General features: G+C 43.1%; 1 protein-coding gene across 1 annotated transcript in view; it reads right to left on the minus strand.

Annotated features, from left to right (window-relative positions):
* MTHFD2L (methylenetetrahydrofolate dehydrogenase (NADP+ dependent) 2 like) overlaps window positions 1-26318 on the minus strand; it is a 62654-nt gene that overhangs the window by 28319 nt on the left and 8017 nt on the right. The window contains exons 2-5 of the mRNA XM_034772770.1: window positions 13047-13231; window positions 9326-9448; window positions 2294-2446; window positions 805-912 (exon numbers count right to left, since the gene is read on the minus strand). Of these exons, the coding sequence (XP_034628661.1) occupies window positions 805-912; window positions 2294-2446; window positions 9326-9448; window positions 13047-13231 (569 nt within the window). The remainder of the gene's footprint in view (window positions 1-804; window positions 913-2293; window positions 2447-9325; window positions 9449-13046; window positions 13232-26318) is intronic.

The following is a 26318-nucleotide window of genomic DNA, read 5'->3' on the forward strand; positions in this document are numbered from 1 at the left end:
TAATATCCAACCTAGACCTCCCCCACTGCAACTTGAGACCATTGCTTCTTGTTCTGTTTCTTAGCAAGCTTTCAGTCAGGTCCTAAGTATGGACATGTATAAAAAATTAAGTCACTGCATATCATTTTAAACATTTCTATGGTCAACATTTCTTACAGAAAATTTAATTTAGTTTTAATCAACCCCTTCCTCAATACACTGTTAGAGACCACTGTCTAACTGCTTCAGTTGTGCTTATCATCAGATTCAGCGCAGAGGAATATCTATCTTGGGAGACTGGTTTTGTGTTTGTGTGGAATAGATTTGTTGGTGAGTAGAGAGATTTCAAATCGTTGGTTATGCACCTAAACAAGGTAAACTTAGGAACTATACATTAACAAGACTGCTAGGATGTGTTCCAAAAACGACAACTGCCTCCTGGCCAAATTGAACATGTTTATTTTAAGTAGGGATTGATGAATCTCAGAAGTGCAGAGTTTGGGCTGAATTTGGATAAGTATCCAAAGGTTCAGATTCTTATCCAAACAGTCTGAACCTCAAGAGTTTAAACAATTAAGCTGGAAATTTTGCAAGAACAAATATTTTCACGAGATTACGAGCACGGTGTTTTCTGCACGGAAACTGGAAGGAAACATTATTAATCCAAACATATTCGGAACACAGAATAGATTGTTTGAGTAGGATTCTAAAAAAATAAAGTGATGGTACTACGGATGAAATGTTCCATTTTCTTTTCCCCTGCCCCTTTTTGGGCACCTTCACTGATCAGGTTATTAAGGTAAAGCATAATACTCTTGGACATACCTCCAGGCCTTTCATGTTCTCCGTCTGTATGTAAAAGCATTGAAATAGGCATTCCTACATTCTTAGATCTTCCAGCTACAACAACATTTTTTCCAAATGTTTGTATTCCTTACAGGGAAAAACAAATTAAAAAATAATTCAGCTAGTCTAAAAGACCCCAAAAAACCTCACCACTTGAACTTGAATATATTTTTTCCTATTTTAGTTTTAAAATAGGTGTTTTCATAATAGGGAATTTTTGCCCTCAATTTTATATTTTTCTGCAGAACTTATCCAATTTATCACTTAAATTATCTTTCATTACTTAAAATTGAGGTTCATATAAGCTCTAGTACAGGTACTTGCATATGATATTACAAAAATATGCAAAAGATATTGGTGACCATAAAATTACATCATGAAAGATCAATACAATGTTTTGAATATTCTCGCTGTGCTCAATTTATTGTACATCTACTGGCTTTAAATATCTTATTCTATCTGCAGAATACTGCTCCATCCATCTTACTATTCTTTAAATATTCTTTTAATCCTTTCTTCTCCATTCAGTCCAGTACTGTAACATAAAAAAATAATATGAAGCAGTACATGTTTGCTGCCAAGTTTTGAAATGCCAAACCAACTTTTGACAGCAGTAGTCTCTTCAGAGACTGCACTACTTCAATGCAGAGAGAACACTTCTTTCATTTCAATTTATTCAACTAGTTAAATTCAAGGATGAGTTCACTGAAAGTTAAAACATCAATTGGGAGTTGAAAAAGAAGGAAAACTTCTTTTCCTCTTCTGATCTAGGAATAAAAACTTGGTGAAAGTGCATGGGATCTACTAGTTCTAAAATCTGGAAGCACATGGTGACCAGAAGTAATCTGTTCAATTCACTAAACTACAGATAATATTTACTTTGTTTAATAAATCAGTTAGTTTAATCACACGTTTTGAAAAACTTTTTTTTCTTATGCATCCAGCACATTTAAGGTAGCTTTATTTAAAAAAAAAAAAAAAAATCTGTTTTTGTTCATTTTTAATTGAATTTCCATCCAAATAGAATTTGGCACAAATCACAAGTAAAAAATTAATCTCATCTAATAAATAAGAAAGGCATAATCCTTCATTTTCTAATATAATAAAATATGTAAAAGTTAAGAATCTCAATGAATAGAAGTTAAGCTCAACTAATCGCTTAAATAAATGTACATAGTGCATCCTCCTGGTTAGCAAAAAGAAGCACCAAATTTAGTGAAAGGCTATATTTAGTAGCAATTCAACATGTTTTAAAGGTTACCAACTAATGAGAATCAGACTTCCTTCAGGAAATAGTTTATTTAAATCAAGCTTTCCTACTTACTGATTAAAATTGATTATTTAAATCGCTTTGATTTAAATCAATCCATCCTGCTGTATCCTATCATGTAAATATCTTTGTATATGCCTTCTTGCCAGCATTCATTTTTCTTCTCCAGAGCATTTCAATAGACATTTAGTTTCCTACCTGTTCTTTTTATAATTTCCCAAACAGCAGCAGCAGTGGCAGGTATTACAGAAGGTTGATCAAGACACAGTCGTCCAATGTTGATAATATGGAATCCATCCACATCCTTTTCAGGTGCAACAATATTGCAGACTGTTCGTTCATCTATATGATCTGGAAAATTGTTATTTAAAAATTATATTTCTTCTCAGCTGTCAACAGAAGTGAGCACTCCCAGCCTGACTATTTTATTTTTAAGGAAAACCACATGTATTTTATTCAGTTCAACAGTCTGTCAGGTCACCATTATTATTCACTATGACTAAACTGCCAGCCTGATCTGGGGGAAAAATCCTTGCTAACCCCACATATGGCAATCAGTAGTTTAACTGAGATCTATTTCAAACAGATTTAGTTAAATTATCACATCTTTTGTACTACAGACAAGCCCAGATACCTCGTGAATTAAAATTTAAATCTGTTGTTAAAATATAGTGTTCATTGGTCTGTGTGAAAATAGTGTAGTGGTTTCAGTCCAGGTTCCAGTGGATTGATGTCTGCAACACTCAGAAACCACCACCATAAATGACACACTAAACAGAGTAGTGAAGGACCAAATGAGAAAGGAGAGTGAATTACCCTCTCACTCTTAGGGTATGTCTACATTACCCGCCAGATCGGTGGGCAGTGATCAATCCAGTGGGGATCGATTTATTGCATCTAGTCTAGACGTGATAAATCGACTCTCGAGCGCTCTCTCGTTGACTCCTGTACTCCAGCACCGTGAGAGGTGCAGGCAGAGTTGACGGGGGAGCGGCAGCAGTTGACTCACCACAGTGAAGACACCACGGTAAGTCGATCTAAGTACGTCGACTTCAGCTACATTATTCACGTAGCTGAAGTTGCGTAACTTAGATCGATTCCCCCCTCCCGCCCCCCAGTGTAGACCAGGGCTTAGGATATGTACACAACCACTTATCTCAGCAGATGTTGCTCAGGGGGTGTGTAAAAAACACCTCCCTCAGCGGCATAAGTTACACTGACATAAGCGCTGGTGTGGACAGTGCTATGTTGGTGGGAGACACGCTCGTTGGGGGTGGTTTAATTATGTCAATGGGAGAGCACAGAGCAGCTACATGAGAGATCTTGGTGCAGCTGTGCTCTGTAAGCTGCCTAGTGTAGACAATGCCTTAGAGGTGGCCCCTCTAGATCACTGCAGAGGCCTAAAGGCAGGGCTCTGCAAGAAAGAGGGGAGTTTACAAAGCCACTACTATAACTGTTCTGAGTATATAGAGAGGACTTCAATCCCCAGGCTTTGAGGCAGCACCTTTCACCAGTTCTAAATTCACAAGAAATACTTAATGAACAACTCTCACCTCCACCCTTGAATCTGTTAATATCGCTGCTGCTGCTTTTCAGACAAAAACAATGACTTTAGAGCTAAAAGCCAGCACACTCCAATCTATTCCCAGAGTCAATCATTAGTCAGTAAATCAGACTTTGTCCTCCTTACTTATGTTACACTGCCATCATGTGGCCAATTCATTTCACTGATTGAAAACGGCTGAAATTAATATTAGATAACAATAAAATTTTGCACTTTAAAACGAACAAAAAACCAACACTTTCCAGCCACAGATCTCAAAACAACTTAAGAGATATTAAACCTCAAAACCCTTTGTGAAATATAGATTATTTATCCCCATTTTACAGATGGGGCAACTAAGGCACAGAGAGGTGTCCAAGGTCAAAGAGCAAGACTGGTGGCAAAGGTGGAAACCTGATCTGACTCACAGTCCTGTGCTTTATTACTATTATTTGTATTACAGTAGACCTTAGACACCCCAGTCAGGGCCCAATTCTGCGAGGCACTGTACACATGTGTACCAAAAAGACAGTTTCTGCCCTTAAGAGCTCACAATCTAAGTGCATGATGAGACAGCAGGTGGATATAACAGAGGGGAACACAAGGCAACAGATTATGATTAGCTCAGTAAGCAGTAGTCGCAGCGCACCAACTGCCTAGTCATTGCTGAGTGTTTTGTAGGCATCACCGCATGGGTGGGCTTTTAGGAGAGACGTAAAGGAGGATAACATAAAGGCTTTGTGAATTTTTACACATAGCTCATTCTAAGCATAAGAGAACATGAGAAAAAGCATGAAGCTGTTTGAAGGAAAATTGGACTAATGGGTGATAAAGGTTAGCACTGTTGACGGAACAGAGGTGAGGTTGACCACTTGATAGCATACAAGACGCGATAGGTAGGACTGAGATATGCCATAAAAAGGCCTTAAAAGTGAAGACAAACCATTTGTTTTATGTGGTGGAGAAGGGAGAACCAATGGAGGAATGCAAAAGGAAGTGACAGAGCAACAAGTCAAGAAAATTATCGTTGCGGCAGTGTTTTGAGTGTATTTAATGGGTGGTAGGCAAGGTGACTTATCAAGACTCGAAAGAAAGAGGTTGCCGTAGTCAAGTTGGGAGATGCTGAGATCCTGGCATGAGAGTTTTAGCTGTGTTGACAGAGAAGAGAAGCTGAATCTTACGGTATGCCTACATTGTGAGCTAGCGGTGTGATACCCACCTCATATACAGATACTTGCACTAGCTCTCTTTGAGCTAGCATGCTAAAAACAGTAGAACAGCCATGGTAACATGGACAGTGGCAAGTGGTGGCACAGGCTAGCTGCCCGGAATATGTACCCACAGGATTCAGGCGAATTTGTATTCCGGGCAGCTAGTGGCTACATTACTATTTTTAGTGCGTTAGCTCGAAAAGAGCTAGCACAAGTATGTGTACAGAAGCTGCGTATCACACCCCTAGCTCGTAGTGTAGACATATCTTTAGAGACATTGTCCAGAAAGAAGCAGCAAGATTTAAATGTAGCCTGGATGTGTGGATCTAGAAAGAGGGCAGAGTCAAAAGAAGATGCCAGGATAAAGTGACAAAGAGGACTACTGTGTTGTCCTTGGTGACAGAGAAATGTTGGGCTGTAGAAGAGTAGTTTGGGAGGATGTCTACACTGTAGACCTTACAGCCATTGTACGGTCTCCTGTAGTAGCAGCTCTATGCCGGCAGGAGAGAGCTCTCCTGTCAGCATAATTAAACCACCCCTAACGAGGGCAGTAGCTATGTCAGCGGAAGAGTCGGTCAGGGTGTGCTTTTTTCATACCCCTCACCGACAAAAGTTTTGTTGACAAAAGTACTAGTGTAGACATAGCCCTAGGAAGCTTGCTTTAACCATGATACCATGTTTCCTCTGGGAAAAAAATTAAATCTCTCACTTCTATTCTAGCTACTATTTTATCAAATGATGTTTTTCTTTGGAAGCTATACAATAGCTGTAATTAGTTATTGATTTGTTAATTAGTTGGATACTGGTTTGTTTTCACATGGGGAAAAAAACATGCAGAAAATGCTGTCCAAAGCCTATGATTAGCAGGTCTGAAGGGGTCACCTTTAATGAAAAACCTTATTAGCAGAACAAGTAATCTAAAAACAGAACAAAACAAAACAAAACAAAACCCCACTTGCATATCCCATGAAAATTATAAAGTTGGCCATGGTCAAGTAGAAAACAGAAAGATGTTTGACTCAATGCAATCAATACAAAATTTTCTGGGATGCTAATTAAGAAACAGCAAGTACTTTATTTAAAATGTTTGTGCTTTGCGATGGAGGGGAATACACAGCAGCTGCCAAATGCCAGTATGACACACAGCACCCCAAAATGAATAGGGGGGACCAGGACCCTACCTCTCCCCCACACACTGGGACTCAAGCAAAGGATTGTGTCTAAAAGATAAAGGCCTAAAATGGTTAAATCTCTTGACATTTGTACTACCAGACTGCATCTACACCATAGTATCCCTGGGAGCGCACTGAGCTATATAAACATGGACATCTCATATGCTTGTCCCACTCTGCACATGCATCCATCTGAGAGCCACCTATGAAGGGACCCCTCCATGCACACCTATACCGGGGTCACATTAACCAATGCTTTCTGGAGCTCCACTTGTGCAAATTAACAGGTAATTGAAGCAAATCATTAAGTAGTTCAAAGTACTTCTATCAAGTACTTCTATCTATTTACTGCTTGTACAATTAGGACTTCCCTGGGGTCAGAAATAGTGAAGCAGTTAGCAAAGCAATCACATCTTATATTTCTAATGGCCCATTTTTATAATTACCATCGCTCATATAGGTGTGTGTGTTAAATAATTAATTTTTATTATAACAATTATATTTTAATATTATAAATTATTTTCCATGATACACATTTAATTACTATATTGTGTCTGTGCGGTGTTCCAATACCTTTGGAAAAGAAAGAGATTGCAGAATATAAAAACACCAAAGAAAAAGCAGGTTCTGTCCTTCCAACAGTTACAGTTTAATTAATAAATAAATAAATAAATAAATAAATAAAAGGCTCTTTGTGGCTGACCATCCGTTGTTAATTCATTCTAGAGAAGCTACATAGACCTAGCATTCCCAGATCTCAAAGCAAAGACATTTCGTGTGCGTGCGTGCATGTGAAATCATATGAAAATACCATAGGAACAGATTCTCTACCAGACAAGGAAAGAGATGCAACTGAATCTCTTAGCAGTGTAAGGAAGAATATTGCCTCATCTTTGAGAGCACCCAAAAGAACCAAATTACCTTGGGAAAAGGCTAGTGTTTATTTTTAAAAAATGAATTTCATACTTAATGCAAAAACACAGTGCTCAAATACAGAAGGGGGGACAACTGGCTTGACAACAGCACTGCTGCTAAGGATCTGGGAGTTGTGGTGGACCACAAGCTCAACATGAGTCAGCAATGCGATGCTGTTGCAAAACAAAAAAAAACAAAAAAAAAAGCAAATGCAATTTTAGGTTGCATTAACATAGGCATAGCACGCAAGTCGAGAGGTGATAATACTGCTCTACTCAGCGGTGGTTAGGCTCAGCTGGAGTACTGTGTCCAATTTTGGTCACCAGTATATAAAATCATAGAAGATGAGGTCTCTTCCAACCCTAAGGAGGTCATCTAGTCCAACCTCCTGCTCAAAGCAGGACCAATCCCAACTAAATCATCTCACCCAGGGCTTTGTCAAGCCAGGCTTTAAAAACCTCTAAGCATGGAGATTCCACCACCTCTGCAGAGAAACTGGAAAGAATCCAGAGGTGAGTGTCAAAGATGATCAAAGGGATGGAATGCAAGCCATACCAATAGGGTCCTACCAAATTCACGGACCATTTTGGTCAATTTCATGGTCATAAGATTTTAAAAATCGTAAATTTCCTGAGTAGAAATCTACTCTTTAAATCTGAAATGTCATGGTGTTGTAATTGTAGGGGTCCTGACCCAAAAAGGAGTTGGGGGGGGGTGCTTTGCAAGATTATTGTTGGGGGGCTTGAGATACTGCTACCCTTACTTCTTTGCTGCTGCTGGCAGCAGCACTGCTTTCAGAGCTGGGCAGCTGGAGACCAGTGGCTGCTGGCCAGGAGCCCAGCTCTGAAGGCAGAGCCACTGCCAGCAGCAGCACAGAAGTAAGGTTTGCTGGGCCCTCAGTCAGCAGCCGCCACTCTCTGGCCGCCCAGGTCTGAAGGCAGCAGCGCAGAAGTAAGGATGGCATGGTATGGTATTGCCACGCTTACCTCTGTGCTGCTGCTGTCGGGGCACTGCCTTCAGACCTGGGTGCCTGGCCAACAGCTGCCGCTCTCCAGCTGCCCAGCTTTGATGGCAGCGTAAAAGTAAGAGTGGCAATACCACAATCCCCCTAAAATAACCTTGTGACACCCCCTCCCCCCCCGCAGCTCCCTTTTGGGTCAGGACCCCCAATTTGAGAAATGCTGGTCTCCCCTGTGAAATCTGTATAGTATAGGGTAAAAGCACACAAAAGGCCAGATTTCATGGTCTGTGATGCATTTTTCATGGCCACGAATTTGGTAGGGCCCTACATATGAACAAAGGCTGAAGGAACTGGGTATGTTTACTTTGGAAAAGAGGAGATTGAGGGGGAACATGATAGTGGTCTTCAAATACTTGAAAGCCTGCCATAAAATAGATGGAGAAAAGTTATTTTCTCTTGCCACAGGGCGCAGGACAAGAGGCAATGGGTTCAAACTACAGCGTAGCAGATTTAGATTAAATCTCAGGAAAAACTTCCTAACTGTAAGAACAGGAGGACAATGGGACAGACGCCTAGGGAGGTTGTGGAAGCTCCTTCACTGGAGATTTTCAAAAGGAGGCTGGACAGAGCCATCTGTCTTGGATGGCTTAGGAACAACAAATCCTGCATCTTGGCAGGTGGTTAGACTAGATGAACCTCGTGGTCTCTTCTAACCCTATGATTCTATTCTGGGGAAAAATCTGGAACTGGGAGTGTGTTGGGATCACCCAGTGCCGATTTTGAAGGCTGGTAAGAGACAAGGTGTGGCTGGCTGGTTGCAGCACACAGAGAGACGTAGCTGGGAGTGACTTACATGCTGGAGGCTGTTTGTGAGCAGTCCAAGTTGGTGGCTTCAGTAGCAAAGCATTGGAAAGGGCATCCCAGGTTACAGGGCGGAGTGACACAGCTACTCATTAGTCTGGACTGTACCCAGGTATGTCACAGTTTCCCCAGGCAGTGAGTATAGCCCCACCCCCCTTTCACACAACACAAGGGAGTGGGAGAACGTCTGGCCAGTTTATAAAGAGAGACCGACTTATAGAATAATTCCTGTCCACCTTTGAGAAAATATGTGAGATGCACAATATTCCAGGGCATAAACAGATCCCTATCCTCTTAATCAGATTAACAGGGAAATTTGTGCATTTGATAAGAAACCTCAGCTTCAATAAGAATAATCTCCGGTGTTTCATTCGTGAGATACAGGACAAAATAAGGAATCAATATTAAATAATGGGTGTAAGCATCATGCAGCAGACTCATTATAATCAGCAGTTTCCTCTGACAAGATTTTTATTCCAATGGGGTGCAGCTTGTATACACAAGTTGTTTACAGTTTCTCTTAAAACTGTCCAAATTTAAAGCATATAATAAAATTGCATTACTTACCGGGAAGAGGTAGCTGGACTAATATACCATTAACTCTTGAATCATGGTTTAATTTGGCAGTCAGATCTAGAAGTTCTTCCTGAGAAATGTCTTTAGGCTTCAATATTATCTCACTACAAATGCCTGATAAAAAAGCAAAGCAAAAGACATTTGCATAGTGCAAGCTTTTTCTAAGGTGAGCGGAGACATTTTTGGCGAGGTTTTTTTTAGAAGTGCCCAGCACTCGCCCAACTCTGCTCCCATTGACTGTCTTCAATGAGCACTTATGAAACTCTCACCTTTTCTGTTTAATTTGAATAGTATGCATATATAATTCATGTGTAATCTTATAAAGAAATTCATAGGAAGTTAAATGTCTTAATTCAGTAGGTCTAACAATATTAAAAACAGATTTATGTATGTTTGGAAAATCCTCATCAAATAATTTGTCAAGCAACATCATAGAATTGTAGTTGTATTGATATCAAAGTGATTCAGATTTCCGTTTAGACTGTGGTGTTAATTCAGGAGGGCTGCTTATTCTTCCAATGTAGTCATCATTAAATGCATTTTTCCTGCAGGATTTTAGAGGAAACATTTATAATAATAAAAGTAATTCTTCTATTGATGAGACAATATAACAGAATTCTAATTTCATTTTATATACCAAGTTCTCCATCTTCCCTATGAATTGAAATAATAAAGTTATAGGGGAAAAATAAAGATTTTTGCAACATCCTATGACATTCCTGAGCAGTTAAATTTTTTTGTTTTGTTAACTGAATATCAAACCTAGTGCATGAAAACAATATAATTTAATCTAAAAATATATAAAACCAACTGACTATTAGTGGGTCAATTTATTCTTTTCACTACTACAGGTAATAAAGTATAAGACAAGGATTTTTGTTTGAAGCCGGTATTCTTAAGGACATCTAAAAGAAACACCCACACCCTATCTGTTTTATATTCTTATACCACACTCATCACCCTGGTGTCAGAGCATCCTGTCCCATACTATAATCTACAACCCTTTCCAAGCAGGGTAAAGATGTGAAAACTGAAGATGATGAAAATAGGGGTAAAAAGCAAGACTGTAACAGGATGGTCTGCCCCCTTTAAGGTAGTGTGGACACAGAGCCAGCTAGCGCTGTTAAAATAATTATATATCAGTGTTTCTCCTGTTATTCCTTTCTTCACTGCTACTGAATTTTCACTGCGATCAAAAGACTGATGTAAGATAAGAGGTGAAATTCTGCCTCTACAGAAGTAGTGTGTCTATTAGGTAGAATGAAAATAATATTGTAGCTGAGCAACTAGCTGCATTACATATATTTGCTAGGAATTACAGTTTTCTTTATGCCGAGATGTAGATGTACTTCTTGTAGTCCCCCTGTAAACGAAGGGTGCAAAAACTGATTTTAACCTATTTTGTTAGGGAAGACCTGGATCCTTTTTCTCCCTCTCATTTTTCAGGTAGATGGTCTAGATGACCTTATACGCTTCATTTTTGCTTGAGGGGGAAAAGCTGTGATTTTTTTTGGTGAGGTTCTTTGTGGTTTTCATGTAATTTCTTATTGTTTTAATGATGATATTTGAACCAAAGAAAGAATGTGCTTTGTCTTATGAAAATAGATACCCTCTCTAAGCAAGAACCCTGAGCCCGCTCTAAGAAATACTGAAAGACGTGTTCGTCAGGAAGTTTGGGCAACTTAATCCTAGCCAGCGATATTATTGCTATAAATGATACTTGGTAGAAGCTATTAAAGGGGATTGATTCGAGTAAGATATCCATAGCTAACGGCATGCATTTTTAAAATGGTATCTAAAGTTAAGCAACTAAATCCTTATTTCATCATATAAATAAGTGGACTGACTTTCAGAAGTGAATAAGAACTGAGCACACTTAGAACCAGGGCCGGCTCCAGGGTTTTGGCCGCCCCAAGCAACCAAAAAAAAAAGACGCGATCGCGATCTGCGGCAGCAATTCGGCAGGAGGTCCTTTGCTCCCAGCGGGAGTGAGGGACCGTCCGCCGAATTGCCGCTGAATACCTGGACGTGCCGCCCCTCTCCGGAGCGGCCGTCCCAAGCACCTGCTTGCCAGGCTAGTGCCTGGAGCTGGCCCTGCTTAGAACTTACATTTGAAGAACTGAAGCTAGGCCTTTAGCATGGTGGATCCCACTGAGAAATAATCAACCTCGGAGATGGAATTGTAAGCAGAAGCTTTTCAGAATTTTGATAGTGCAAAAGAGTTAGATGAGTTATGGGGAGTAGTGGTGAGGCAGTGTGGTCTGCTGATTGGGCACTCAACTGTAGAATCTATGAGCTATTTACAGGTTTCAGAGTAGCAGCCATGTTAATCTGTATCCGCAAAAAGAACAGGAGTACTCGTGGCACCTTAGAGACTAACAAATTTATTTGAGCATAAGCTTTCGTGGGCTACAGCCCACTTCATCAGATGCATAGAATGGACCATATAGTAAGAAGATATATCTACATACAGAGAACATGAAAAGGTGGAAGTAGCCATACCAACTCTAAGAGGCTATTCTTAATGCTGAGACTGCTGCTTTTTGGATTTAGAGGTGTGACGCTGTTGCTTTTATTTATGAATCCAGAAAGAAGGTATTCAGCGGCAAAAGGAATTCCACAAGGTACTGTGGCTATAACTTTATATAATGCCTTACAATCATGATATGAAATTTTCCTACAAAATGTAGCTACTTCTTTTGAGACATGTCAATTCACAAGCTTGGTTCCTTCAAATTCTAGGATATTAGAATTTGTTTCTAGGGATTCAGATGGCTGTACTAGTTAGAGAGAAAGATTAATTCAGATTGGAAAAGTAATCTCAAATTTATCTAGAAGTTTAAAATAAGTTATCCTGGGGTGACTTGTGGGAAGGACCAAAAACTGGAGTGACTTCCACTTGATTATCCTTAATCATCTGTCTTTCCAGAGCAGGCAAATATTGGGTATTGCCATAAAGTACCATACAAAGAGTTGAGAAGCCATAAGCATTTTTCCCGCTGTGGTTTCCCTTAGTTTCTGATTTCTGAGGGAAAGCATGCAAATAATTTATTCAAAAACATTTAAAGTGTAAAAAATTACTTCACTGAACACCGACACCACTCTCATGCCTAATATTAATATAATATGAAAATACACCTCTACCCCGATAGAACGCGACCCAATAGAACACGAATTCGGATATAATGCGATAAAGCGGCGGGGAGCCCCGGGCCCTTTAAAGCGCCAACCGAGCCCTGCTGCTTTCTCGCGTTATATCCGAATTTGTGTGGAGCCCCAGGCCCTTTAAATCACTGCCCGAGCCCCCTGCCACAGCTCGGGTGGTGATTTAAAGGGCCCGGGGCTTCCCGCAGCAGCTGGAGCACTGGGCCCTTTAAATCACCGCAGGGGAAGCTGGTCCAGTCCAGCACGGTGTACCGGTTCTTGCTGGTACACCGTACAGGACCAAACCCAAACGTGGTCTCACCTATAAGGCGGTGAGATTTTTTGGCTCCCGAGGACTGCGTTATATCGGGGGTAGAGGTGTAGTTCTTTGTTTGTTTGCCTCTTGACTACATTCCTACAGTATGACAATACAATATCGTCCACAGTATGTAAATTAGGGGTATTCAAAAAGGGAAATGACACAAAATGAAACCAAGATATTGGTCATTTTGAACAAGAACAAATGTCATGCTTAATATGCAGACATTTGTTCTTACTCATCACATACCTACAGCAGCAGCTGCCTTCATCTTATTTCTTACATATGTATGACTGGCTGGGTTGTCTCCTACTAAAATGACAGTGAGATGAGGTCTCTTGTTCCCAAGGGACATCCATGATTCTACATCCCTCTGGACTTCTTTATAGACTTGTTTAGCAAGCTGAGTCCCTGAGATAATGGTTGCTTCATCACTATAAAAACAAAGATACAAATTCAAGCATTAAAAACCTACCATCTTAAGTAAAAAATTTCACAATCAAAATATCTAAAATACTCAGATCTCCTGTATTATATATTTACAAATGTTGAGGCCAATGGAGATCGACCTGCTGTTTGAATGATGTATAAATGATAGTATGAAGTTCCAGTGTGGCATGCCAGCTGCTTGCTAAACCATAAAGAAGTGGAAGGTCCTGCGTCCAGAGAACCCCCACACATACCAAAGAGCAGCTCAGACACCTGTGTGGCACTGTTGCCCCACTTTCCTCAGACACACAGCTGGCTGCATTATGTTAATGCCCAGAAGCCCATGGATTGGGGGCAGAGGCTGGGGATAAAGTCCAAGGGAATCCGATTGGAGATATCCGCCCTTAAAACCTTCTTGTAGCTCTTCACACACACACACACACACACACACACACACACACAAAGTAGGGGATACTGCTGCCCCACACTTAGTTCAAGTCTATAATTGTCCTGTTATTTACAATATAATCCCTTTTATCATATCTAGGTGGTGCCATTTCTTTGCTTTCCCAGGGCCTAGTTGAGATAAGGCGTTTGGTGAGAACAAGCTGATGGAAGTTCAGTCTAGATCAGGGATCGGCAACCTTTGGCACGCGGCCCGCCAGGGTAAGCCCCCTGGCGAGCCAGGATGGCTTGTTGACCTGCAGCGTCCACAGGTTCAGCCGATCGTGGCTCCCACTGGCCACGGTTCGCCGCTCCAGACGCATGGGACTCCCTCGGCCCGCACCACTTCCCGCAGCCCCCATTGGCCTGGAGCAACGAACCGCGGCAGGTAAACCAATCTGCAGACGCGGCAGGTAAACAAACCAGCCCAGCCCACCAGGGGGCTTACCCTGGCAGGCCACATGCCAAAGGTTGTCGAACTCTGATCTAGATAAAAGTGGGGATCTTATTTCATAGGGTGAAGCAACTCAAGGAACTGAAATCCGACAGGGGTTGGGAATGCTCTACTTACAAGAACAATTAGTTCACCAGTTTCTCCAAATTTATAAAGGTAAACATTGTTGATGCAAGATAAGAAGAATTTTAAAAAATAAAAAATAAAGCTAGGTCACAGAGCAGTTGGAGTAGATAATTCTAAAGTCTCTCCTAAACAGGTAAGGCCTTGTCTACACTACAAAGTTTTGTTGACAAAAGTGATGTTGACACTCAAAAATTGACATAATAAAAATAGGAAAGTCATGTTCACACTCGCTCCCTCTGTCGGCAGAGGACGTCCACAGTGGGGGCACTATCATCGACACTGTGAGCAATGCATTGTGGGTACCTATCCTACAGTCCAGCTCAACACTTTCTGTTGCTAGGTGTTGTGGGATGGCAGAGCGGATTGCGGCACATCTTGGGACTGGGCTCAATGTCCCGTGGTGCAATGCTTTCTGTCCCAGCACTTCATGGGCTTCCAGCTTTCTTTCACAGCATTTTTGCAATGGCCCTTCTTTGCTGTGCACCCTGGCATCTTTGTGAGAGGGGATGGATCCCGTCCTGCTCTCCTATGCTCTGTTAACTGCCATGAAGACATCACGGATGGCAGTGCAGTTAACTGTGAAGTTCCTAACTGAAGAAGACTCACAGACACTTGACATGCTGCGCGATATGGATAGGAGCAACTTTAGATTGCTTTTGGCACTCACAGAACAGCTGCATAGGGTAGACTGTTGCTTTTTAGCTTGAGAAACAAGCACTGAATGATGGGATCGTAGCGTCATGCAGATGTGGGATCATGAGCAGTGGCTACAGAACTTTCGGATGCAGAAAGCCACCTTCCTGGAATTGTGTGCAGAGCTTGTCCAAGCACTTCGGTGCAATGACATCAGAATGAGAGCTGCCCTATCGGTAGAAAAACATGTGGCAATCGCTGTGTGGAAGCTACGGGATGGTCGCGAATCAGTGTGGAGTGGGGAAGTTGACCATTGGGGCTGCATTAATGCAAATGCGTAGGGCAATAAATCACATCTTACTATGAAGGACCGTGACTCTGGGAAATGTGTGTGAAATAATGGACAACTTTGCAGAAATGGGTTTCCCTAACTGTGGAGGGGCGATAGATGGCACACATACACCTCTACCTCAATAGAGCGCTGTCCTTGGGAGCCAAAAAGTCTTATCGCGTTATAGGTGAAACCGTGTTATATTGAACTTGCTTTGATCCACCGGAGTGCCCCCCCACCCCTGAGCACTGCTTTACCGCGTTATATCAGGTGGCGTTATATCGAGGTAGCGGTGTATTCCAAATTTGGCACCAGACCACCTTGTGATGGAGTACATCAAAAGGAAGGGGTACTTCTCCATGGCATTGCAGGTGCTTGTGGATCACTGTGGGTGTTTCACTGACATCAACATAGGGTGGTCCGGAAAGGTGCATGATGCACGCATCTTCAGGAACACCAGCCCGTACATAAAGCAACAAGCGGGGACTTTCTTTCCAAACCAGATTACTGTGGGGGTTGTTGAAATGCACATAGTGATCCTGGGAGACCTGGCGTACCCCTTACAGCCGTGGCTCATGAAACCTTACACAGGACACCTGGACAGCAGTAAGGAGTGGTTCAACAACAGGTTGAGTAGGTGCCGGATGACAGTTGAATGTGCCTTTGGCAGATTAAAGGCGCACTGGCGATGCCTTTATGGCAGGTAAGACCTCAATGAGGATAATATTCCCATGGTCATAGCAGCTTGCTGTCCTTGCATAATTTCTGTGATGCTAAGGGTGAAAGGTTTGCTCAGGGGTGGAGTGTTGAGGCAGACCGCTTGGCTGCTAATTTTGAGCAGCCAGATACCAGGACTATCAGAGGAGCCCAGAGGGGCAATTCAAATCAGGGAGGCTTTGAGGCAACACTTTGAAAATGAGAACCAGTGATGTATATCTCTGTGATTGGTGCTTCAATGTTACATTACACATAGTTTTCCTAGGAAGCAATGTATTTGGGGCCCTACATTCCAATAAGCACATGATTAACATGCCTGTGCATGTATTGGTAGTGCCTGCTATCTCAATTTGTAGGAAACAAACGTGTGCAAGTCCAGCTACCATTTTGAAAGTTGTCCGAGGGGGTGGAGTGAAGGGGAAACCGAGAAGTCCCGGAAAGCGGAAAGGACTGTGTGCGTGGAGTTGGGGGGGGCATGGAAAAGAGTTCTGAATGTGCTGCAGGGGAGGGCGGGCTCAGATCTGCTCAGTCTGCAGCATTATTAAGGACTTCAGCATCTGCATTTGCTCCTCCATTACTTTAATCATCCACTTAGTTGCATCCTTAAACTCCTGATTCTCTTTTCTGTCCTGCTGTTTGACTTCCCAGCACTCCTTGCATTCCCTTTTCTCTGCATTGGAGCAGTGCAGTACCTCCTGGAACATGTTTTATTTGCTGTGTCTTGGGCGCTTTCTTATCTGGCAGAGACACTCCGCCGGGGTGCGTGGGGTGTTCCTGAAGGCCACATCTGCCGAAGCACAAGGGACAATGCATAGACGTGGGATTGTTAAATTCACACACATGCATTGAAAAATTTCACTTAAATACACTTTTTGCAACGTAACAATCACTTTCTCATTGACCCTTGGCAGGCACAAATCTCTGCGAACACCCAAAGCATGGTGAGTGTTGGTGGGGTTGGGGAAAGCGCTCCACATGGGGAAAAGAGCACACACTCTGCAAGGGTTGTGGTGCAACCAACTAGGGAAAAAATTCTAAAATTCTCCCACACTTCTCCACAGACAGGGGTCATTGTAGCAGCTCTCTCACTGCTAAGGGTAAGCAAGGAAATGAGGGTACATCTATTCCATGCTCCTGGCTTCCACCCTACTCCCTACACTGCTCGCCTATGTTCCGCTTTGGTCCCTGCACAAGTGATCGCCAAATGGCACGGGAAAGTTTCCTACAATGGGGGAAAGGAACAAAGCTGCTCTGCCACGGAACTTTCGGCAGAGGATTGCCAAGTACCTCCAGGAAACTTTCCTGGAGATCTCTCTGGAGGATTCCTGTGAGATCACGGCATGCATCAACACTCTATTCCGCCGTAATGATTAGCTACACAGGGAAATGTCCAGCACACAGAAACACAGACAGCCTCCCACATTTCTATACCCTGAACCCACCTCTGCACTACACAAATCACAGCCATTTCCTCGCCTGCCTCTTGCTCACCAGAGAGCAACTGCTAAGACTGGCTAGACACCTCTGGAGTGGAGAACAGTTCCTGGCTGCCTGCCCCACTGGGAGCTCCACATTGTCATCTAACTCCATCTCTTCATCAATAACTTCGTCCTCCAGGTTAGGTCCTCTTTCCGCCACCTCCAGGCCTGCTGAAGTATCTACAGGGATCTTGGCAGTTGAGGTGGGGTTGCCCCCGAGGATAGCATCCAGATCCTTACAGAACTGGCAGGTCTTAGGTGAAGCACGGGAGTGATGGTTTGCCTCCCTCACCTTATGGTATGCCTGCCTCAACTCCCTTATCTTCGCTCTGCATTGCAGTGTTCCTGATCATGGCCCTTTTTTCACAAGCCTCAAGAAATGTGCCCGTAGGTATCCCAATTCCTATGGCTCAAGCACAGCTGTGACTGCACAGCCTCCTCGCCGCATATCCTGATCAGATCCAACAGCTCCACAGTGGTCCAAGCGGGAGAGTGTTTGGTGTGATAACCTGACATGGTTACCTGGGAAGATGCGCTGAGACCTCTCCATGCTGAGCCAGCAGGAAATAGAATTTCAAAAATTCCTGGGGCTTCTAAGGGGGAGTGACAGATGGTTGTTTACCTGGCTGCAGGATAGTGGAGTTCAAACTGATGACCAAAGTAGTCACGATGGGCATTGTGGGACACCTCCTGGAGGCCAATTAAAGTGATGAAATCAAGCATGGTGTCTACATTGGCACTTTGTCAAGAAAAATTTAGAGGAAAAAGACATACGTCTCTCGTTGGGGTGGTTGTATTTGGTCTCCAAAACCGGGCATTTTTCCTGACAAAAGTCGCATCGCAGTGTGTATGCATTCACTGTTTTGGTGACAAAAGGCAGTTTTTGGTCGACAAAACTTAGTAGCGTAGACAAGGCCTAAGACTCAGAGGCAGAGTAAGTGGGTTCTAAACACTGTATTGTTAGTAGCCAGCATGCTATATATTGTTAGAGATACAGACCGAAGAAACTTTGAGGATTTTTGTACCATTTCACAGCTTCACTCTCCCTCTTTCACACATCCAACAACTAGAAGTCAGACAACTTCTATAACTATGAATAACATTTTAAAAAATAAAATCTCTCTCTCTTAGAAGGGGGTTAGCACTTTCAAAGCTGAAGTAAAGTATTACAGTTCATAAAGACAGCAACTCCCCAACCTTTAAAGCTCAATCCTGTACATTTTACATAGCCAAAACTCTCACTGATTTCAAAAGGTGCATGAGGAAAATGGGATCTGCATTTTATAAGCAGGAGCAACATTAAAAACTTGTCCATCATGCCATTCAGTTGTCCCTGATTGTAATAGAAATGCTTCATTTTATATACAATATTGCCTGTCCTACAATTACCTTGTAGTAAATTAGTCATCAAAATTGTCAGATCACGAAACTGAGGTTATAGATAATATTAGCAATTCTAGAGAGGTCAGTCCCACATTGCTAAGTATCTAGTCATCTTAGTTTGTTCTTTTCCTTATTTAGGGTCTTTCTTCTACAGTGTTTCACATTTGGGCCAGCTGGTTACAGGTTACGTTATCCAGATCAGGCACTTGTTAATCTTTTATGTTTATACTCCAGCCTATTGCTTTTTCACAGAAAAGCTAAAGTGTGTGACTTTCAGATATTAGAAGATTTGTTTTTGCTGTGCCAGGCAATGCAACCCTTAAATATATAAAGCAATAAAATTGTTAATCAAAGAGAAAACTTGACTCATTTGTCTGGTTTGGAACAAGATGTTCTGCATGACCCAATCAATCCAAGACCACTTTATATGTAAAAATGAAACAAAATCTGAAATTATAACCTCTATTTTTGCTTAAGTTGCATCAGGCCAGGTCTGTCTTCCTAGCAAAATATCAAACTGTCCCCTCCTTACATCAATCTCTTCTTACAACCCTACTTTATTATTTCAGAAATCTGTGCACCCTCTTTAATATTAATGTGGGCTGGTGTCCAAATGGACCTCAGAACGAAAATTAACTGTGGTCTCCCCAGACAGATACAGGGGGCCAAACTAATCCACCAAATACAGAACTGCAGGGAAACACAACCCATATTTGTTTCTAACTAAAGAATCTTTCACTCTTGTCAGGTTGCCACTGTAAAATTACTGTAGCTCTGGGGAAAAAAAGAGCATAGACTCTTGGAACCACTTTCAACCAAGAATTCCAAAATTTGACTTCCCACATCTCTGGGCAACAGAAATTATAGGAACTTTCATTCTCAAACTCTCTAAAATCTGCCACTATTCACTCCCCTTTAAATATATATTAATATATATAGTCTTTAAGTAGTAAGTACATGTTGAACTATAATTGAAAATAGGAGCATGGACTATGGAGTACAGCTTAATAGGCAGCCTGCTCGAAGCACCGCTAAGCAAGTGAGCAGTTGAATTCCTCACTAGCTGCAGTTTTTGAGTAAACTTTAACTTTTTCTCTCGGTCCTATTATAACTACCTTTAACCTTAACTGCCACTCTTATGCTGCTGATACTTAACTGAACTTATATTTCAGCTGCTTCTTTACCAACTCCTTTCTGTTGGCTTTCTTGTCTCAAAGCGAGTTTGCAGCTCTCTCTCAACATCCCTCAGTTAACTGTCTGAAAATGGAAGTCATTCACTTGGACAAGGGCATCCTCAGGAGCAATTCCATCTTCTCCATCCAGATCTCCCATTTGACTCTCCTGTCTGTACCCACTCGGTTTTCCTTGACTGTGTTTTCCAGTCTCATCTGTCTGATATATGTAAATGTGCATATTAGCTCTGCGCCAACACTGCCTGCATACAATATAACCCTGGTTGGACTACCCCTCCTCTGAAGTTGTGTGTTTATCTCCTCGAATATTTCAACTCCTTGTCTTTTCACACATTCCAAGGAAAATCAAGGAAGCCAAGCATGATAAATATATATATTTAATATTGTTTCTAGACAGGAATATTATGTCTTTCTATATTAAATTATGTCTATTATGTCTGACTGCATTTGTATAGAGAACGTAAATCTTACTTTCAGAGGATTAAATAAGATATGTATGAAGTGCCAAGTACCAGTTGACATGTCTACTCTTCCTGCGAAACACAGAACTGCACAGTGGAGGATACCAGTGTTCTAGTCTTACACATAGCATCAGAAGAACTGCTGGTGGTCCACATATCCATGACACAAGGATCAGAATCCTATAGGAAGCTTGCTCCCACTTTTCTAGATAGGAAGCAGGACTATGAGCAAGACACCCTCCCACTCACACATCTTGCTTTCTTCTTCTGAAAGAGAACCATAGTTTTGTGTCTATACATACGCACATGCACACACTATGCAAGGGACCAAGCCCTGCTTTGAACCGAGTTCAATTTAGAATAAGTGAATTATATGTGAGTAACAAGAATAACTTTGTTTAGAAAGTATTTTTTATGAAAAGGTGTAATACTACCCACCCAGGAGGTATCCTTGAAAGGTCAGTGTTTGAGTTTGTTCTCACTAGGCTGTTTATACCAATTTATTCCACAGCAAAGCCACTAAAACAATAAATATGTATCAGCTCAAATGGAACCACTAATATACAGCTGCTGTTCTTTTCTTTTAATTCAAAAGCTGGCTTTAGCCGTTTTCTCCCACAATGTTTTGTACTGGGAAACACTATCCTTCCTTAACTGTGATACCAGAGATAGGAGATAGATGTAATTTCACGCTTCTCAGTTATATACATGCCCTTATTTACCCTTCCTGTGGTTCTCTCTCGTCTTGCACGTTACATGCTTTGGCTATTACAATACTTTGGCTCTGATCTTTCCTTTTCTGCACTTGTTATGCCAATTAAATATTGAAAGTCACCTGTGTTGGGCAATACTGTATGTATTTAATCTGCTCTTTAAAACATATCATACTGTATATAAGCGAAATCATGTTATTCTCATTTAGCCTCCTAGTTTTCACTGTAATTGTATTATCAAAGGACTAATTTTCTTAATCCTACATATACAGTCTAACCTTCTAAAACATCTAAGGGCAAGCTTGTACCCTTAAAGAGTAACACCAGCTCCATGGCATAGGTCTAAAAGAGCAGTCATCACTCAAGTCTGACCTTACACACAACAAAATAGTTAGGACTCTCTAACATTCATCAAGCTGAAATTGGTGGTATAAACTAATATGGTTTAGAGCGTGAAGTGCCAAATTAAAAATGCAACGGAGCAATACAGTGCATTGACCTTGGTCAAGAACAAATGTTATGCCAATGTATTGTGGCTGAGAGGTAACATATATTTCTTAGAAGATAGGATATACCTGTACCTACTTAGTGTTCCTTCTAAATATAATATAAAGCAAATCATACAAGCATAAACCAGAGCTAATTGTAAATGGTGACAGCTCACAAAAGAATGTAGCTTTTTCAATGTATTTTAACAACCTAATGGAGGGTTGTTCCTACCTAGTGGTGTATTTTGCTGAAATCGTTGACATTCAAAATATCCATGTTTTAAGCAAGAAAGATAATCTTCAAGAAGACCTAAACACATTAAGGGAGCGAACTATCAAACAGCTGATAGATTTTAATATGAGCAAATTTAAGAGCAGAGATGGATTGCTTAAAAACTACAATACAAAAACTATAACATGCAAGGTAGAATACTGGAATATCCCGGCAACGAAAGGAAGGTTTCAAGTTAGCATGGATATGAAAATGGACACAATTTGTTCAGTTAAAGCACAGAAGATCAAAAGGATTCCAGGCTACATCAGAAGATGTAAATAAACATAAGCAAAACAAGAAAAATTATACCATTGTAGAAGGCCATGGCAAAGCCCATCTGGAATCCCATGCCCGGTTTCAGGCATATTACTTCCACAACTATGGCCTTGGCTACACTGGCGCTGTATAGCACTGCAACTTGCTGCGCTCAGGGGTGTAAAAACGCCCGCCCCCCCCCCCCCCGAGCGCAATGAGTATAGCGCTGTAAAGCGTCAGTGTAATCAGAGCCTGCAGCGCTGCACACTCGCTCGCAGCACTGCAAGCTATTTCCCCCCGGAGAGGCGGAGTACATACAGCACTGGCGGTGCAACTATACTCGCGCTTCACAGCGCTGCCGTGGCAGCGCTGTGAAGTCCCGAGTGTAGCCAAGGCCTATGTAGAAATTCTGGAGAAAAGTCCAAAGAAGATGAAAACTCAAACAGTAGTGACGGCCTTATCTATGATAGGCTTCTATAAATAGAAGATAAGACCATTGGGGGAGAGAGAGATCTTATTGCGGTTTGTTTATGGAAATGGTCTTTACAACCCAAGAAGCATGGCACTGCAGATTCCCACGATATGGGGAAAGTAGAAATGTTAAAAAATATTTAATTTTGTATAGATGAAAAGGTTTCAGCCCTTTTTCTTGTGAAGATAAACTTTAAAATGCAAATCAATGTAAAGGAATCATTAGGCCTTTGGGGAATGGAGCATTAAAGGCTATTTTCACACTTCGCATGTAAGAAGAGCCTGTTAAGTTGTAGGTATCACCTCCCTTCAAAAACAAACCTAATCTTGTTAAACCTTCCCAAAACCCTTAGGCCTTGGCTACACTTGCGAGTTACAGCACTGTAACTCACTCCCCGTCCACACTGGCAAGGCATTTGCAGCGCTGTATCTCCGTGGTTGCAGCGCTGCATGTACTCCACCTCCCCGAGAGGAACAGAGAGTATTGCGCTGCCGCTGCAGCGCCAGTATGGCCACCCAATGCGCTGTGAATGGCCTCCAGAGTTATTCGACAGTATCCCACAATGCCTGTTCTAGCCACTCTGGTCATCAGTTCGAACTCTACTGCCCTGGCCTCAGGTAACCAACCATGAGACACACGCTTTACATTCCCCGGGAATTTTAAAAATCCCCTTCCTGTTTGCTCAGCCAGGCATGGTGTGGAGTGCTATCAGCAAATCTTTCCAGGTGACCATGCCTCCACGCGCCAAGCGAGCCCCAGCTTGGAGCAATGGCGAGTTGCTGGACCTCATCAGTGTTTGGTGGGAGGAAGCTGTACAGTCCCAGCTGCGCTCCAGCCGTAGGAATTACGATACCTTCGGGAAGGTATCAAAGGACATGATGGAAAGGGGCCATGACCGGGACGCCCTGCAGTGCAGGATTAAAGTGAAGGAGCTGCGGAGTGCCTACTGCAAAGCCTGCGACGCAAACGGCCGCTCGGGTGCTCCCCCCGCGACCTGCTGATTCTACAAAGAGCTGGATGCGATACTTGGGGTTAACCCCACCTCCACTCCGAGCACCACCATGGACACTTCAGAGCCTCGGGGGGGGGGGGGGCGGAAGAGGAGGAGGAGGAAAATGGGAGTGATGGTGGTGGGCCGGATGGAGACACCCTGGAATCCCTGGAGCCATGCAGCCAGGAGCTCTTCTCGAGCCAGGAGGAAGGTAGCCAATCGCAGCGGCCAGTACTTGGTGGAGGACAAACAGAAGAGCAGGTTCCCGGTAAGCAGGTTTTTTTTCGGGAAGGAAATTTTCGGTGCGGGCTCTTTGGGAGAGGAGGGTTAGGCATACCTAGATGCGGAATAATGCATTGATGTGGTTTATCACATCGCGGTAATCGGCCTCGGTAATCTCCTTGAATGTCTCAGCCAGAACGTGAGCAATGCACTTGCGCAGGTTTATCGGGAGAGCCACCATGGTCCTTGTCCCAGCCAGGCTAACGTGTCTGCGCCACTGTGCCATGAGGGGCAGGGGGACCATTGCTGCACACAGGCAAGCTACATATGGGCCAGGGCGGAAGCTGCATTGCAGTAGAAGACCCTCCCTTGCTTCCCAGGTGACCCTCAGCTATTATGCTATTGTGTAGACCCTGTATGTTTTCTACTCCTTAAGTGTGGGGGGAATCATTACTCTGTCTGGTATAAACAATGCTGCCTCTGTTAAATGTTGCATTTTGCCTATACAGCTGCATCAACCTTGAGACCTCAGCCATCCCTCTTATCGCCTGCTCAGAGGCTGCAAAGACTCAGGAATAGACCGCGAAAAAGCAAAGACAACATGCTGCAAGAAGTGATGCGGCAATCTATTAAAGAGAATGAGAAAGCACAGAATTGGAGGGAGAGAGAAAGCAGGATCCGCCAGATAAATGCAGCGCACCGGCGGCAAAGCACCGCACACCGGCAGCAAAGCACTGATAGGCTCATAAGCATCCTGGAGCGCCAAGCAGACGCTATCCAGGAGCTGGTAGCCATGCAGAAAGAGGAGCAGAACCGCACACGCCACCCCCCCACACACAGCCCTTGTCCCAAAACTCTTTCCGTTGTGCCCCACTGTCACTTCCAACCCACTTTCCCCAATTTCCGTGTTCTTCACGCCACCCGCTGCCTCCAACACCAGTATCTTCATCACCCAGCCCTGAAAACCACGACCCTTACCCTCTGCACTCAACCCCCATCACCATGCAGTATAGTTGTCCTGAAGTGCAGCACTCACTGCACAGCACACCAGACAGGACATACGCGAATCTGTGATTGTACCGTTCCCCACTCCACCCCCTTGTTTCTTTTCAATAAATGGATTTTTTGGCTTTGAAAACATTCTTTATTATTGCATAAAGTAAAAGACTCCTTAGCCCAGGAAATAAACAGGCACTGCAAATCTGCTTGTCTGCTTAGCAAACACTGATTCCTAAAGATTGGAACTACTGCACTTCACTCCCGTGCACGGCACCAGATATCACTGTTGGTTTTTAGCCTCAAATCGCTCCCTCGAGGCATCCCTAATCCTTGCAGCCCCGCGCTGGGCCCCTGTAATAGCCCTTTAAATGGCCAAAGGCACACTCCACAGTCATTCGGCACCGGCTCAGCCTGTAGTTGAACCGTTCCTTGCTGCTGTCAAGGCTCCTGTGTAGGGTTTCATGATCCACAGCATTAACGGGTAAGCGGGATCTCCAAGGATCACAATGGGCATTTCAACTTCCCCTACTGTGATCTTCCACTCTGGGAAAAAAGTCCCGGCCTGCATCTTCCTGAACAGCCAAGTGTTCTGAAAGATGCGTGCATCATGCACCTTTCCAGGCCAGCCTGTGTACATGTCAATGAAACGCCCACGGTGATCCACAAGCACCTGGAGAACCATAGAGAAATACCCCTTCCGATTAACGTACTCGGATCCTAGGTGGGGTGGTGCCAGAATAGGAATGTGCGTCCCATCTATCGCCCCTCCACAGTTAGGGAACCTCATTTGTGCAAAGCCATCCACTATTTCCTGCACGTTACCCAGAGTCACGGTTCTTCTGAGTAGGATGCGATTAATGGCCTTGCAAACTTGTATCAACACGATTCTAACCGTCGACTTTCGCACTCTAAACTGGTTTGCGACTGACCAGTAGCTATCTGGAGTTGCCAGCTTCCAGATTGCAATAGCCACCCACTTCTCCACTGGCAGGGCAGCTCTCAATCTCGTGTCCTTGTGCCGCAGGGTAGGGGCAAGCTCCTCACACAGTCCCATGAAAGTGGCTTTTCTCATCCGAAAGTTCTGCAGCCACTGCTCGTCATCCCAGACTTCCATGACGATGTGATCCCACCCCTCGGTGCTTGTTTCCCGAGCCCAAAAGCGGCATTCCACGGTGCTGAGCATGTCCGTGAATGCCACAAGCAATTTCGTGTCGTACGCATTACACGGCTCGATAGCATCGTCGGACTCCTCACCCTCACTGTCACTTTGGATCTTAAGGAATAGTTCGACAGCCAAACGTGACGTGCTGGCGAGATTCGTCAGCATACGCCTCAGCAGTTCGGACTCCATTTCCCGCAGACAGATCGCGCTGCACAGAAACGGTTGAAAGATGGTGCCAAAGGTGGACGGAAACAAAGGGATTTCTGGGATGCGAAGCGATGCATCACGGCGCATTG

This window comes from Trachemys scripta, chromosome 5 (assembly GCF_013100865.1).
Source record: "Trachemys scripta elegans isolate TJP31775 chromosome 5, CAS_Tse_1.0, whole genome shotgun sequence".
In the NCBI taxonomy this organism is placed as follows: domain Eukaryota; kingdom Metazoa; phylum Chordata; order Testudines; family Emydidae; genus Trachemys; species Trachemys scripta.